Source organism: Gadus chalcogrammus, chromosome 2, assembly GCF_026213295.1.
Source record: "Gadus chalcogrammus isolate NIFS_2021 chromosome 2, NIFS_Gcha_1.0, whole genome shotgun sequence".
Classification (NCBI taxonomy): Eukaryota; Metazoa; Chordata; class Actinopteri; order Gadiformes; family Gadidae; genus Gadus; species Gadus chalcogrammus.
The window spans coordinates 19008792-19025189 of NC_079413.1; the positions used below are offsets into that span (position 1 = coordinate 19008792).

A 16398-nucleotide genomic window follows, 5' to 3' on the forward strand; every position below is an offset into this window, starting at 1 on the left:
AACAACTATCCTTAGCGGTACTCAACCTGTGTCTCTGTGGCGGTCAACCAACAGCTTCCCTCCCCCTGGCAACACTACAGCATGAATGATCTGGTCTGAGTTATAGTTCACATTAAATTAATGTGATTATTTTATAAAGTAAAGAGCAGTCCTGTTTAAGGTACATGAAATAACACACGACAAAGCTCAGATTTCTTCAGTCCCCATTTATTCGTAGTGCAGACTAGGCAGGACTACAGCACCTAGACAACCTGTTTCCGAACCCCCTCTTTAAGCAAAGTCCTGTCAAATCTACCAGTCCCACTGATATACAACCATGAAGATAAAATAATTAAAACAAACCAAGACAACCATTTCAAACCATGCAGATAGACTGAGAAAAAACACCACATAAATATCCAGTATTAGACCAAAAGTATGACAAGGAGGTACACATAGGACTAGCCAAGGGCTGCTAGCAGCTAGCCACTAGCTCAAAGACCGCTAGTCAAGGTCTGCTAGCCGCTAGCTGGGATCACAACACCGATGCTTTTTGGGGGGGGTTCGGTACAAAATTACATCAGCTTTAACTCACACTCGAGGCTAACACTAGCAGCACACAAGCTAGGCTAAAGCCTGCAAACAAGGTTCCAGTTGACAGATGGTAATCCTACACTCTAGCGCTAGGCTAAGGCTAGCACGCAACAGTTACGGTCGACTGATACAAGAACAAGACGTATGCTAGCAGCACAAAAGCTAGCATGAGCCAGGCTAACGCTAGCACGCAACCGTTTCTGAAACCGTGTCATGCTAGTGCTAGCCTGCTTAGGTTTGCTAGATGTAGTGTTTGTAAAAAAATTAAATAAAAAAGGCGATAGCTATGCTATTTCAGGTCTAAATCATACCAAAGCAGTGGATTGTTTTGTCCCGAAAAAAAAGAGTACATCTGCTTAGTCTAGTCTACAGGTTTGAGGATCACAGAAATAAACAAACTGAACAAAAGCATAGGGACCAAAATCCAGCATACAAGTGAATGTTTCTGACATTCTGTGATTCATGGTGACAGCAGCTTTCTGCCCCATCCAGCATATGATAAATAGGTCCTTCATTAGTTCCAAAATGACCTCATCCCACTAATTCCGTCTCCCCTGTCGAGCTCATTCAAACTCATAGAAATGTCACGGTTATGTCCTCATAAAGTACCAAGAGGCATCGTCTGTAAAGTGCCAAATAATTAAAGTATTGCTGTACGGTGGCCCGTTGAGGCCATCAGTTGTGACTCACCGCCGTGGAAGACGACCAGGGCAGGAGGGCTGTAGCTTAAAGGAACTCCCGCTGACAGAGAAGTCAGAGAAGCTAGTAGTGTATTCTACAGGCACAGGGCGCGTGGCAGGGGGGGTAAAAGTGCTTTGATTAATGTATTGTTAATCCTACCCATTGTTCACATTATATAATAAAGATTAAAGCCTCCACACAGCAACGGGACTCTTCCACGTCCGTCAAAACCCTGTCTATTAAAGTGGAACCAGAAAGAAAATCTAAAGTAAAGTAGTCTAAAATCAAAACCGGCCAGAAGGGGGCAGTGTGGAGCAAGGTTTGGTGGATCAGGACCGGACCGGCTCCACTCCACCACCCTGAGCTCCAGTAAAACATGGTGAAGGAACAACGACCGGACTGGCTCCACTCCACCACCACTCTGAGCTCCAGTAAAACATAGTGGAAGAACAACGACAGAAATGTCCTTCATACGTGATGCACACAAGCACCGCCTCTTCTCCTTAAAAAGAGAACTCTACACGTTAAAATAAGGAAATTAAACAGCACACAATTACACCAAAATGGAAAGAAATGATTGGAAAAGAAATGATTGAAATAAAATAATTAAAAACTCTCATGTTTGTCTCTTCGCCGATTGATCCGAAAGTTCCCATCGGTCGTACCGCAGCAGGTCTGACTTCCCAAGAGACTGTATGAAACAATACGGCGTCTCTCTGGGGTGTCATTCCACAACAGTCCAGCAGTAGGAGACACAATAACAGCAGCAGTAAGTCCAGGCTGCCTCGAGGGGTCAGTAACCACTAGTAGAAGGCATTAAGGCCACCAAACCGAGGGGGGGGAAAAAGGCAGTTTTGGTAAGAAAAACCTCCAAGGATTACCTTCTACAGACAGCACTGTTGTCATGGTAACAACACGCATGGCAACAGCACCTATGGGCCCGTGTCACCCAGTACCAGTGTTCTTAATGCTTAATGCACCCAGCTGGTGTTCAGAGCGAGCAGGCATCCCACCATGCATTCAGAGGACGGGTTCTATGTGAATTAGACCCTTAGGGTCTAATTCACATAGAACCCGTCTCCTGAATGCCCGCTGGGTCTGAGCATCCAGCAGGGGTTCAGATCCAGGAGGGCCCCAGAGGGGAGCAGGAGGAGCAGACGGAGGTCTCATCGGGGCTGGGGCCGGGTCAGCCCTCTCCTGGCGTTGGTGGACTGCCTTTGCTGGGCCAGGAAGGACATGGCCGGGCCTGAGGAACCAATCCGATCCCCGCTCACTTTCTGGTGCAGCGCCAGACCCTGGTGGAACCCGACAGAACCCGCAGGGGTAGAACGCAGGAGGGAACCGTGAGAACCACATCGACAGGGAAGGTGCCACCAGGGGGGGTGACACCACCCCTTTAAACCCCACACTTAACCCCAACACTAAAACACCCGTGTTTTAGTGACATCGCAAGTGGGCGTGTCCACCTAGATGTATGACGGATAGATGAGCAACATTCGCTGCAGTCCACTGGGTAGGCTGGTAGACTGATCTATCCAGCACACATCTAGGTGGACACGCCCACTCGTGATGTCACTAAAACACCGGTAAGGGCAGGTTTTCAAACGGCTTGTAATGGCTGATCACAATAACACCTGGTGGCGTAATACCACCCCTTTAAACACACAACATGGAGGTCAGAGTTGGGCGTGCGGTGTTGTATGATGTGTTGGCATGTGGCCTCACCATGTTGTACCAGGCCGAGATGATCAGCTTCTCCTCCTGGTCGTGCCGGTTCCTGTTCTTCTCGTAGTCGTTCTGACACACAAACAGACACAGACGTCAATCAGAGTGTAGAGCTCTTGTAGCCATAGTAACCCATGCTACACTTTAAGACCCCAAGTAACCAGCGCTACACCTTTAGGTAACCAGCCCTAGTAACCAGCGTTACACCCTAAAGAGCCGTGGTAACCAGTCCTAGTAACCAGTGTTACACCTAAAAGACCCACGGTAACAAGCCCCAGTAACCAGCCCTAGTCACCAGGGTTACCTCCAGGTGCTTGAGCCTCTTCTCCCTCTCGGTCAGCTGGTTCTTCAGGGCCGTGACCTCAGGGGAGGCCAGCGGCTGCTGCTGGGTTGGCTCCAGGGTCCTGATCACCTTTAAGGAGACACACACACACACACACACACACACGGGACACAGAGCTTCACTTCCTGGTGGTGCTTCATGGCGTTTCTTTATGGCATGCTTCTTGGTGGGCTTTGTGGGTACTGACGGTTCGGGCCTTTTCCACGTAGAGCTTGTACCGGTCCTCCATCTGCCTCATGTCCTCATCCTTCTTCTTCAGACTCTGCTGCAGCTCATCGATCTTCTTGGACACTGGGGGGAAAGAGAGAGAGAGCGAGAGAGAGAGCGAGAGCGAGAGAAATGTGGAGAAGGAATAAGGAATGAGGGCACAAGTGAGTGAGTTACAATTTGGGGTAAGAAAGTTAGAGATAGAAAAGTTGACGGGAGGATAGGCTGGTTGGCTCACGTTTGTCCCCGCCCTCTTTGGGCTCCAGGTCGTCGATGACCTCCTTCTTCTTCTGCAGGTCAGAGTGCGCCTCGTTCAGCTTCTCCCTGGAGCCACCACAGAAGAAGAACATGGGTTAGCAACGCACCAGGGCAGGTGAAAGCTTTTAGGTAACGTACATTTATGTAAATGAGTGACCCATGCTAGGGGTTGACCGATGGCAAGCGGCTAACATCGCCAACAGTGACCCATGTTGGCGGTAAGCAGCGGCGGCTAACATCGCTAACAGTGACGGTACTCACAGGTGCTCCTCCAGCTTCTTCTTCAGTAGAGACGACTGGAGAGAAAAACAAGAGAACAGCCTTCAGCTACGACCACCAGAATACAACAAACCCTGAGAGTACACCCTGAATTTGAAAGAGCGCAGTAAGAACAATCAACACACACGGCTAATCACACAAACACGGCTAATCACACAAACATGGCTAATCACACAAACATGGCTAATCACACACACCTGAGGCCAGCCAATAGGCAGGGCCGTACTTACGATTGCCTGATTTTGGCGGGGATGCAGAGAGAGACAGAGACAGATGGACAGACAGACAGACAGACAGACAGACAGACAGACAGACAGACGACAGGGCAGGAGTTAGCGTTGAATCATCACAGCAAACAGGTTAATCTCCACAGCAGAAAGCACACAGCCTTAGAGAAGACGTTCCTCAACACAGGAGAAGAGACTGGACTCTTAAATCACTGCAATCGCTGAACTAGAATCCTAAAATATCGCAACTTCTTCTCATTCACTGCAATCGCTGACCCCCAATTACTAAACTAATTACAATTAGGGCATTTAGCAGACGCTTTTATCCAAAGCAACTCACATCGGTTGATACACACATTGACACACAGACGGCAGAGTCAACCATGCAAGGCGACAGCCAGCTCGTCAGGAGCAGTCAAGTGTCTTGCTCAGGGACACATCAACACTCAGCAAGGAGAAGCTGGGGAACGAACTAGCAACCTTTCGGTTACAAGGCAACTGCTCTACCACCTGAGCTAAGCCGACACAACAGTGCAACCGCTGAACTCGAATTCTGAATCACAGCAATCGCTAACACGCTAATTTGGGATGATTATCAATGATTTCTTCATCTATTCCGTAGATTCCATAGGTAACCGATACAACGGGGTGGTCTACAGAAAATGGACAGACGCAGAAACTATGATCTGTGAGCCCTTATTGAAGCCCTGGCGGTGTAGCGGTCGATCTGCAAATCAAACCAACTGCAAGTCTCGGAAAAATGTCTCTGCTGAATGACTGAACAGTAAAGTCCCCTGGCTGGATCGCGTCACACAACGGATGGGGGTTAGGGGGTTTCAAGCAAAGGGGTGTTCCCACTCACGTCCTCAGTCTTGCTGCCCATGTCCTGAAGGGCCTTCTGGAGCTCCTCCACCTGGGAGCCCAGCTCCGACTTCTGCTGCCGGTTCAGCCTGGGAGAGAGAGGCAGGGAGGCGTGAGTCAGAGAGAGATACAGAGCGAGGGAGGTAGAGAGAGGGAGGTAGAGAGAGGAGAGAAAAACAGACGTAGTGAGAGAGATGGAGATACAAAGACAGAGGTGGAGAGAGACCGACAGGCAGAGAGAGACAGAAAGACAGAAAGGCAGAGAGAGATGATTGAGATGAATAATGACACAAGATATGTTCGACAGTAGGGACGGTTACGACTAAGGATGAAAGTCTAAACTACATGTGACCTTGTCAATCAAGTTGACAGTAGTGCTCATGTTGTTATTGACAAACTGATCAAACTCAAAACACAATGTTTTATCCGAGATATGACTGAACACCTAGCTTCTACATTTATACACATTATAGGTAATTGGACTTGGAAATGCATGGTACACCAATAGCACCATAGGCCTCCCAACGCCCCAGAATAACAGTGGATTTACTACTAGGGGTTCTACACGGTTCTGCAGTTCCCCGTTTGGCCAGATGGGAGCGGTGGAGTATTTCAGAGCGCCAGAGCCAGCCGGAGGCAACCGCCCACACCCTGGACCTGGTACTGTACACACACACACACACAAACATTCGTCCACCCTACACACATACACTCGTCCACCCTACGCACATACACACACCGCCCACGTGCCCACATGCCCACAGGCACGTAAACATACAAACACCACACACACTTGTCCATCCATAGTCTTCAACACACACACACACGCACACACACACACACACACACACACACACAATCTGGCTGTGCCGTCCTTCTCGGCCCACTCAGAGCAGAGGGAGTGCTGACATTTAGAGCAGCACTCCTACCATACGGCCCGCGTGACAGAAACACACGGGCCGTGGGAACACGCCGTGAACCTGGAGAACCACCGCGGCCTGCTGGGGAAGGCTGAGGAACCAGGGTATGGTGCCCAGGGAACAGACCCCACAGACCCCCCCTCTGGACCCCACAGACCCACTCTGGACCCAGCAGACTCTCCCCACGACACACACACACACCTGGACAGGTTTAATGACCTCAAGTCGTTTGGCGTCCGATCAAGGGATACTGAACTGGGGCGGGCGGTGAAGTTATAATACTGGCGCCGCGGTGGTTATTAACAGTTAATCTGTTATTTCTGGCTCCAGTTTGGTGTGTAAAGTGTTTGAGTCCCAACAATGCAACACACACACACACACACACACACACACACACACACACACACACACACACACACACACACACACACACACACACACACACACACACACACACACACACACACACACACACACACACACACACACACACACACACACACCTGTTGTGCGTCTCCAGGGCGTTGTTGGCCCGCTGCGCCTCCTCCAGCTGCGCCTCCAGCTCCGTCAGCCGCTGGCGGACGCTCTCCTCCTGGAGACACAGCATCCGGTTCTCCGTCTGCAGGCGCCCCACCGTCTCCCTGGGGGTGGGGGGGGGGGGCACACAAGGGGTTGAGCATCCTGTCCTATCACAGGCCTCAGCGCAGACCGCGAGAGCTGGGTTGCCAGGTAAGTTTTTACATGCCCAGATTTTGGTCTCATAGGCTCAGTGAGAAGCATGTATGAGATATAAAAGCCAAAATCCAAAACTAAAAAAAAATTGTAGATACAAAAGATTTAAAAAGGTAGACAAATGGTATTTTCCAATCATACTGGAAAGTGTATTTACCATTTTAGATTATGGAGAACCAACACTTTAGACTGCATTACCTTGATGGGAGAATTCTACTGGGTTCCATGACAACAGAAGAACCAGAACCCAAATAAAGAAGTCTCTTTATAGCCCCCCTTACATCCCCTCTGTCGCGGGCCGACAGTACCGCTCTGACATGTGTCTTCGCTGCAGACGCCAATTGCGCATTTCTCTGCTAATAATAAACTTGAGGCAGGGCTTTCATGAAGTCTTGGCAATTAGTCACGAAGTGCGGAGTGGGGAGAATATGGGGCGAGAGTGGGCGAGGGGATTTCACATTGAGGCTGTTCTTTATGGGGAGACTGCTGCAACCGTGCTAGGAGCCAGGAGGTAGGAGATAGGAGATGAGGAAAGGACTTACTTGAACTCTGTGGGCATGAACTCCGCTGCTAGGCTCCCCACTGGGCCCGAGTCTCCACACAAACCTCCTAGAGAGAGAGAGAGGAGCAACTATGAGCAACTATTACTACAACAGGAATATAGACAAGACTCTGGAGCAGACTACGTCTTCTCTAGAAAAGAATATAGCAACTATTCTCTAGATCTGAATTAGTCTTCTCTTTAGAGAAGAACACAGTAACCTCTCTCTAGAGAAGAACACAGTAACCTCTCTCTAGAGAAAGACACAGTAACCTCTCTCTAGAGAAAGACACAGTAACCTCTCTCTAGAGAAAGACACAGTAACCTCTCTCTAGAGAAAGAACACAGTAACCTCCCTCTAGAGAAAGAACACAGTAACCTCTCTCTAGAGGAGAACACATTAACTTCTCTCTGGAGGAGAACACATTAACTTCTCTCTGGTGGAGAACACAGTAACTTGTCTCTGGGGGAGAACACAGTAACTTGTCTCTAGAGGAGAACACAGTAACTTCTCTCTGGAAGAGAACAGAGTACCGTCTCTCTGGAGGAGAACATAGTAACTTCTCTCTGGAGGAGAACACAGTAACTTCTCTCTGGAGGAGAACACAGTAAATTCTCTCTAGGAAGAGAACAGAGTAACTTCTCTTGAGAACACAGTAACTTTTCTCTTGAGAACAACACAGTAACTTCTCTCTGGAGAACAACACAGTAACTTCTCTCTGGAGAACAACACAGTAACTTCTCTCTGGAGAACAACACAGTAACTTCTCTCCGGAGAACAACACAGTAACTTCTCTCCGGAGAACAACACAGTAACTTCTCTCCGGAGAACAACACAGTAACTTCTCTCCGGAGAACAACACAGTAACTTCTCTCCAGAGACAAACACAGTAACTTCTCTCCGGAGAACAACACAGTAACTTCTCTCCGGAGAACAACACAGTATCTTCTCTCCGGAGAACAACACAGTAACTTCTCTCCGGAGAACAACACAGTAACTTCTCTCCGGAGAACAACACAGTAACTTCTCTCCGGAGAACAACACAGTAACTTCTCTCTGGAGAACACAGCCCGACCTTTACCACACGGCGCCACAGAAGTCTTGAAAGTAAAAAGGTCAGCGACGGTTGAGTCATGCGGACCAACATGTGAGGTTAGTCGACGCCAAGAACCACATTATTCACAGTCCTGACAACGCATGTCATTAATGTGGAGGATTGGTGCAGAAGGACAGCCACCTGTCTCACTCTCAACCACCTGCCTCACTCTCAAATACCCGTCTCGCTCTAAATCACCCAGTCAGTGATCCATCATCTATTCGTCTCACTCTAATCCACAGACCTCACCTGTCTCCCTCTAACTCACCCGTCTCCTGATCAACCTGTCTCACCCTCGATGTATCACTTAGACTTACCTACGATACTCTGACCCACATGTCTCCGCCACCCGTCTCACTCTAAATGATACAAGTCAACCCCGTCATAGTCAAAACAACCCGTCTCACCCACCTGTCTCACTCAAAACCCCCCGTCTCACCCACCTGTATCACTCTAAAACCCCCGTCTCACACACCTTTATCACTCTAAACCCCCCGTCTCACCCACCTGTCTCACTCTAAACCCCGTCTCACCCACCTGTCTCGCTCTAAACCCCGTCTCGCTCTAAACCCCCTGTCTCACTCTAAACCCCCCGTCTCACCCACCTGTATCACTCTAAACCCCCCGTCTCACCCACCTGTATCACTCTAAATCCCCCGTCTCACCCACCTTTATCACTCTAAACCCCCCGTCTCACCCACCTGTCTCACTCTATAGCCCCCGTCTAACCCACCTGTCTCACTCTAAAACCCCCGTCTCACCCACCAGTCTCACTCTAAACCCCGTCTCACCCACCTGTCTCGCTCTAAACCCTGTCTCGCTCTAAACCCCCTGTCTCACTCTAAACCCCCTGTCTCACTCTAAACCCCCCGTCTCACTCTAAACCCCCCGTCTCTCCCACCAGTCTCACTCTAAACCCCCCGTCTCACTCTAAACCCCCTGTCTCTCCACCAGTCTCACTCTAAACCCCCCGTCTCACCCACCTGTCTCGCTGAGCCCCTTCTGCTGCACCTGGACGCAGCGCAGCTCCTCATTGGTCTCTCTGAGCGTGTCGCGCTCCGACAGCAGACGCTGGGACACCACACAGGTGAGGGGTGGAGGGTTAATGATGGGGGCTTGATAGGATCCATGAATGATGGATGGATTACTGAATGAATGACTTGACAAACAAATAATGATAGCGTGTAGATGATGAGCGAGTGCACTGATTAAAGATCGATGGATGATTGATAGCTGTTGGATGATTGAAGGAATTCCAGATAGGGGTTAAAGGGGGCTTTTACCTCCTTCTCCTTGACCAGGGCCTCGTACTTGTCATGGAGGTTCTTGTACTCAAACTGCCACTTCTCAGCCTTCATGGCCTCTGTAGAGTGTCTGGAGTCCAGCTCATGGACCTGAAGCAGACAGACAGGCAGAGAGGGAAACAGACAGGTTCCAATAGGTTGAGAAGCAAAGTTTAACATGGCATAAGACAAAAGTGTCAAGTACCACCAACCTGTACGACTCATCCAAGCATCACACACACCTCCTCCTAATCTCCATGACTCCCCCCTCCTCTTTCTCACCTCCCCCTCACCCGTCTCTTGTAGGAGTCCAGCTCCTCCCCCCCCCCCTCCTCCTCCTCACCTGTCTCTTGTAGGAGTCGAGCTGTGAGCGCACGGCGTTGGCCCTCCTCAGCTCCTCCTCCAGCTCACAGGTGCGCTGCATGTACACTGTGTTGCGCTCCTCCAGGAGGCGCACCTGCCGCCGCAGGTCCCCCAGGTCCTCCAGCCTCCTCTTGTAGGTCTCCACCAGGGCCTCCAGGCGGCCCGCACGGTCCGACGAGTGCCTGGGACACACACACACACGGGGGTCAGGCAGGGCAACGAGGAACCAGGAGGTGCACCTCGTCCGAGGAGCTCATGGAGAACATGGCATGGGGCTCAGGAGGTGGAGCGGTGGGTTCTACCGAGGGAAGCCTACCTAACACACACACACACACACACACACACACACACACACACACACACACACACACACACACACACACACACACACACACACACACACACACACACACACACACACACACACACACACACACACACACACACTTCCGATGGCTGGCGATAGGAAGGATGCTAGTTTGCGCACCCTCCCCTCCGTGTGTCGAGGTGTCCCTGAGTAAGCGACTGACTCCTGACGAGCTGGCTGTCGCCTTGTGTGTTCGACTCCGCCGTTGGTGCGTGAACGTGTGCATGAATGGGGGAATGTGTGCATGAATGGTTGAATGTTAGTGAGTGCTTTGAGTGGACCCTGGTTAGAAAAGCGCGGTGTAAATGCTGTCCATGAACCACGTCAACAGGGGAGCGGTTACAGTAATAAACAACAACCTCTTCATTGCTGCTGCTCAGTTGCCAAAGTCCATTGACCTTAGTTATGATGTCACAACCAACATCTTCAACTTTGATAGCAAAAGATATTTGTTTCGATATCAGTTTGTTGAAAGTACACCCCCCCCCCCACACACACCCCACCCCCCCCCCTACATAAATCAATTGACATAAGCTTTGACTAACTAGCAGTATTGATATCATCACCCATATGCCTCACGAGATACATTAGCTTTGATTCACTAGCATTACGATAAACATTAGCTAGCATGAGGGACGTTAGCCTGCACTAGCACTAGTTATGGTGCTAAAGACCCAGCCCCGGGCGGGTCTCACCGGAGGATGTCCATCTCGTCCTTCAGCGTCTGGGCCTCCTCGGCCAGGGAGGTGAGGTCCTCGTTGCGGCCCTGGAGGTCCAGCACTTCCCGCTGGAGCATGTCGGCTCGCACACGCATGTCGTCCCGGCTGTTCTCCAGTCTGTGGGGAGGAGGAGGAGGAGGAGGAGGAGGAGGAGGAGACAACATGGCCGTTTAACACGGGTTACATAAAGACTCTGGTGAATGGAGCTACTGTGGGGAACGAGGAAGGCCTACACCACCAGCCCACCAGAACTGAAGAACACTAGAACATAGCCCTGGGCGTCTACAACGTCCGGACTGGTCACATGGAGCCTCTGGTGGAGACCAATTTAGGTCATTCATTTAGATTCTACAACTATTCCGATATAAATCATTGTTTCAGAATCTTTAAAAAAAGGGGTATTATCCTGCCATCAGGTGTGGGTGTGATTAGCCATTACAACCCGTTTGAAAATCTGCCCTTTAACTTCGCATTAAACCTTTGATTGGAGGATTCACTAAAGAGAGACGCAGTCAAGTGAAGAGAGCAGTTTCTGTCCAACTGCCATTTTCTGTTTGTTCCATGTGACGTACCTGTGTTGAAGCGCCTAGTATTCAACACAGCACGCATTGTCCTTTCAATTGAAACTCGCAATGCTTTTCCGTAACATGAGGCACAACCCCGTTATCTAGTGGCATCCAATCGTGCGAGTATCCCCTGTGATTGACAGCCAGAGCGGCCTATCAGACCTGTAGTTCTCCTCCTGCATCTGCTCCATCTGGCTCTGCAGCAGCAGCAGTTTCTTGCCGGTGATGGCGGTGGGGTCATGACCCCCGTTCAGTCGCTCCCTGAGAGAGCGAGCTTCAGCCTGCAGGGACGAGCGCTCCTCCATCACAGTGGACAACTGGGGGGGGAAGAGAGAGAGAAAGAGAAAGAGATATAGAGACGGAGAGAGAGTTATTGCTGTGGTCGTGAATCGAGGGAGCGATTACGGAACGGTTGTCAGGCGAGAAAGGTGGAGAGAAACGCGCTCCCGGTCGCTGAACGCAGTCATAGAGAAAGTCGCATACAACACACATAAACGCATCGTTCAACATGCACAACCATTCCACGGCAGGTAGTCAGATGGACCGTCCTCCATTCCGCTGCGCTCAACATAATAAGCACATGGAGGAACTCAGGCAGGGAGGGAAGGGGGGAGAGGGCCCCAGTGGTGGCTGTCAAAGACGACTCAAACACTCAGCTGAACCTCCAATCAGGAAGGAGAAGGGACAGTCCTTGAGAGCACAGTGGGGGGGGGGGCAGAGGAGGGCAGGTGGAGGGAGAGGACAGAGGGATGGGCTGTGTATTTGGGTACAGTTAGGACGAGCTGGGCATTCCGCATTCTGATGGGTGGAGGGAGAGGATGAGTGGAGGTGTAGAGGTTGCGATGAATGGAGTTTAGAGGATGGTCATCGACAGATGGGTGGAGGTTGTGGTGGATGGAAGGGTGGAGGAGGGGATGGATGGAGGTAGTGGAGGTAGGGAAGATGGATGAGGTGATGGAGGGAGGGGGGGGGTGAATACTCACCTGCAGGCACATCATCCCAGTGGGAGTACAGCAAAACACTCAAAACCTACACTGAGCTTCAAGCACAGATAGCATGCTTTAGCACGGGGGACCGAGGCAGGCCACAGGTTGTGAAAACATGACCGAGAACTCTCTACATCAGAGTAGTATTGAGTCACCAGGGGTTCTGTTACATGACTCATATCAAGTCAAAAGAGTTTTTGGCTCCGCAAATGCACAGGTGAAACGCTAGAACTAAAAACTAGGTCAACACAAGTGAGCTCAAACAACACCATGCAAACATAGAGATCTGTCAGAATTGCTAGTCCCAGGCAGGCCATCTAGGACAACTCTGCCGCACACGTACCAGGTTTAACGACGTAAACACACACACACGCACACAGAAAATACATTTACAATCCATCCACTAGCATAACAAAAACACACTGTAGACATAGACCTCAGACAGCACAGAGTCGCAGCAGAACCCACGGGGTCTACAGCGTATGAGGAGTGCCCACCTGTAGCTCCAGGGTCCGGCAGCGCTGGCCCAGGTCCTCTTTCTCGTCAGCCTCCTCGCTCAGGAAGTAGTACTTCCTGGACTGGAGAGAGGACACAGGAGGAGGAGTCAGCCGTGGGAGGAGCAGCAAGGAGACAGGACAATGGATCAGAGGCAGGCCCACATGAGAGAGTCAACAGCAGAGAAGGGGCCGGAGAGGGGGGACAATAGAGTGTTGTAAGGGATAAGGAGCAGCCAAGGGAAAGTGTTTTCCAGAACTCACCTGGTGGTCAAAGTCCCCGTAGGTCTCTGGACTCGCTGGGTCTGACGGAGGGTCTTTGGCGAGAAGCTGAACGAAACAATCGTCTACGTCAGGCAGCACGTTTATTATGTTTTATAATTTCATTTATTACGTTTATTCACTTTATGATAAGATAACCATCTCACATCTCCTGTCTGGGATTAATAAAGATTACAATTTTAATTATATAATGTTCATTGAAATATTGATTAAGATCTACGAGTTTCTTAGGCTGCCCAGACTTGCATGGGAGAAAGGTGGGTGGTGGGGGGGAGGGGGGGGGAGCAAAGCGTGTCACTTTACCTCCTGAATGGCTGTCATGACAACGTGCTGGACGGATTCCTCCAGGGTCATGATCTGCTGGATCTGCTCTGAGAGACGAGAACCAGAGAGCGATGAGTTCACAGGCTAACGCAGAGCAACATGCTAAACAGAGAGTGGTGAGGTACTGGGCTAATGAAGCGCTATGTGCTAACCAGAGAGCTAACAAAGAGCAACATGCTAACCAGCGATCCGTAAGGTCAGAGGTTAATGCAGAACCGGGGTTCACAAAAGAGCTACTGTAGAACAACATGCCATCCAGAGAGCTTACTCAGATTAATATTCTAAGCAGTTAGCTAATGAAGAGCAGAACGCTAACCAAAAGCCTGCATAGTGCTCTAGATTTGTAATCGTTTTGAAATCCGTTTGCTTCGGATGAGGAAATAATTCTGTCATCTGTAAAATATGCACCATTGTTTTTCTTCTCGTGAGCTTGAACTGCATACAAAACCAGTTTCGATACGACCAGGAACTGTAGTTTAGCACTCTGTTGGGCATGAAGACGGACAGCATTGACCCCCTAAAAGACATCTAAACAAAGTGACCCAAAATAATCGACATCTCATTTAACGCAATGAGATAATTTCTACGGCCAATTCACATTAGTGGACAATCTGATATCTGGGCCTCCAGACCCCCCGCTTTCCTAGATCTGGTGACTGGACTCTGGGGGGTCCCTCCTGGGCGTCTGCTGCCCCACGGCGGGCTGCTTTGCCCTCGGCCTCGCTCACCTTGCTTCTTCTCACAGCTGACGGCGCAGCCCAGAACCAGCTGCACCAGGCGGCCCAGCTCCGTGATGTCGCCGTGCTCCCCGATCAGGGCCACGTCCGGCAGGTGCTGCTCCGACACCTGGTGGCCCAGCACCTGAACCCGGGAGGTCAGGAGAAAGTCCGGAGGTGGGCAGGAGAAGGTCAGGAGGAGATCACCGAGAAGATCGCCGAGACGGAATGGTGGAAACAGATCCGGGAGATGCGATTCAAGGGGGTTGAGAGTAGAAGAAGCAGTAAGTTAGCCGAAGAGATGAGGGGAACGGAGCACTGTGATTCATAAACAGATTCGTGAAATGTCAAGAAGTTGGAAGTCTGAATGATTCATGGCCGGGGGCTTTTGTTCAGAGAAGAAAACAAAAAGACAAAAGCTCTCCTTACGTCGTGATAGTACTCCAACATGCTCTGGAGGATCTTCTTCAAGTTGTTGACCTGGAGGAACGGGGTGACAAATTAAAACATCCCCTTGCGTTACCACATTAGATTATATTCGAACAGAATTGTGACAAGGAGGGCCGACCAGGGGCGGCCGGGGGGGGGGGGGGGGGGGGGGGGGGGTGATGTCACAGGGTACCTTGAGGCGCCAGTTGGAGTCGCTGTCCTCCTTGATTCTGCCCAGCCATGTCTCGTTAAACCAGGAGGGGTCTCTGTTAACGACAGCACAGATCAGCCCCCATCGCCCCATCACCCCAGGCAGCCCTGTGCGGTGACATTAAGAATGCGCTGGCGCACGGTTGGAAAGCCTCTCCTTTAAGCAACAGATGGCAGTAATGAACAGGCAGGGATACGACTCAACACACATCTGCCTCCAGTCAGGAATGAATCAGAGTTGGCGGGTTTTCAAAACAAGGGAACATTCTGTTTCGGATTTCAAAATAGTTCTGTCCTCCTCTTTGTTTGAATGTGTGTGTGTTTGTCTGAACAGAGAGTACACACACACGAGGATCTCAGAGTGCAAAGGTCCTTCGGGTTGGACAGTTGGGGACACACACACACACACACACACACACACACACACACACACACACACACACACACACACACACACACACACACACACACACACACACACACACACACACACACACACACACACACACACACCTAACACCTCAACTTTGAATTGATAATGTTTATGGAAAACAAACCACATCCAAGTTGTATAACCTCCTGATAAGCAAAGCACGCTCCACACTCTGTGACCGGGTGTAACAGGTGTAGCCTTCAATCAGTTCTTCAGTAGTGCTGCTCAGACACTTACATTCTGTGCAGCACGTGCGCTATGGCTACTCCTGTCGTGAGGTCTTTCTTGCTGGTACATGAAGGCACTTGGAAAGTCTGCAGCTAGAGACATTGATAGGAAGGTATGAGAGCGGTTAGTGAAATCAGACACCTGAACGGACCTATACACTGAACACCCCTGCTGGGGAGTTTGTATTGAAGCACACTGGGGGTACACTGTAATGCTTTGGTGTGGTTAAAGAAAAGCTATTGAGGATGAGATGAGTGCGTTACAGAGCTGACCCATTTCTAGTGGTTGGGTGTTAACTTTGAACCCCAATGCCCACGGTCCTTGAGCAAGACCAACCTCTGTCGCTCCTAAATGAAAAAACTTTCTTTGTATAAAATGTTCCGCTAACGAGTTAAATAGTCTCTTTATTTATTTAACATGAAACAAAATCCACATCAGCACACCAAATCCATCTGTATTCTTACTGTTCCAAATTGCTACTCAAATAGTTTCGGAGAAGCTAAGGTGCCTTACGAGTCAATAACACTATTTAACCCCCCTCATTAGCAGGTTAA

At 50.2% G+C, this 16398-nt stretch overlaps 1 protein-coding gene across 1 annotated transcript; it reads right to left on the reverse strand.

Annotated features, from left to right (window-relative positions):
* Positions 1-317: 317 nt before the first annotated feature.
* Positions 318-15522, reverse strand: LOC130396884 (protein Hook homolog 2-like). Its single transcript, XM_056604808.1, has 20 exons — positions 15167-15522; positions 14974-15024; positions 14557-14689; positions 13808-13875; positions 13487-13552; positions 13226-13306; positions 11905-12059; positions 11153-11293; positions 10071-10272; positions 9728-9838; positions 9428-9515; positions 7349-7415; positions 6578-6715; positions 5156-5243; positions 4049-4083; positions 3768-3853; positions 3510-3613; positions 3284-3391; positions 2980-3051; positions 318-2549 (listed from the first exon to the last, which is right to left on the reverse strand). The coding sequence occupies exons 1-20, from the start codon at positions 15275-15277 to the stop codon at positions 2421-2423; spliced, it is 2034 nt and encodes a 677-aa protein (XP_056460783.1). The 5' UTR covers positions 15278-15522; the 3' UTR covers positions 318-2420.
* Between the last annotated feature and the right edge of the window lie 876 nt (positions 15523-16398).

What these genes read in the sequence shown, in the direction of transcription:
- LOC130396884 (XM_056604808.1), bottom strand. Translation starts at nt 15,277, where the DNA reads ATGGGGCGATGGGGGCTGATCTGTGCTGTCGTTAACAGAGACCCCTCC. An exon ending in CAAAGAGGGCGGGGACAAAC is followed by an intron (nt 3,614 to 3,767) that starts GTGAGCCAACCA and finishes CTTTCCCCCCAG; the next exon opens with TGTCCAAGAAGATCGATGAG. An exon ending in TCTCGGCCTGGTACAACATG is followed by an intron (nt 2,550 to 2,979) that starts GTGAGGCCACAT and finishes GGGTTCCACCAG; the next exon opens with GGTCTGGCGCTGCACCAGAA.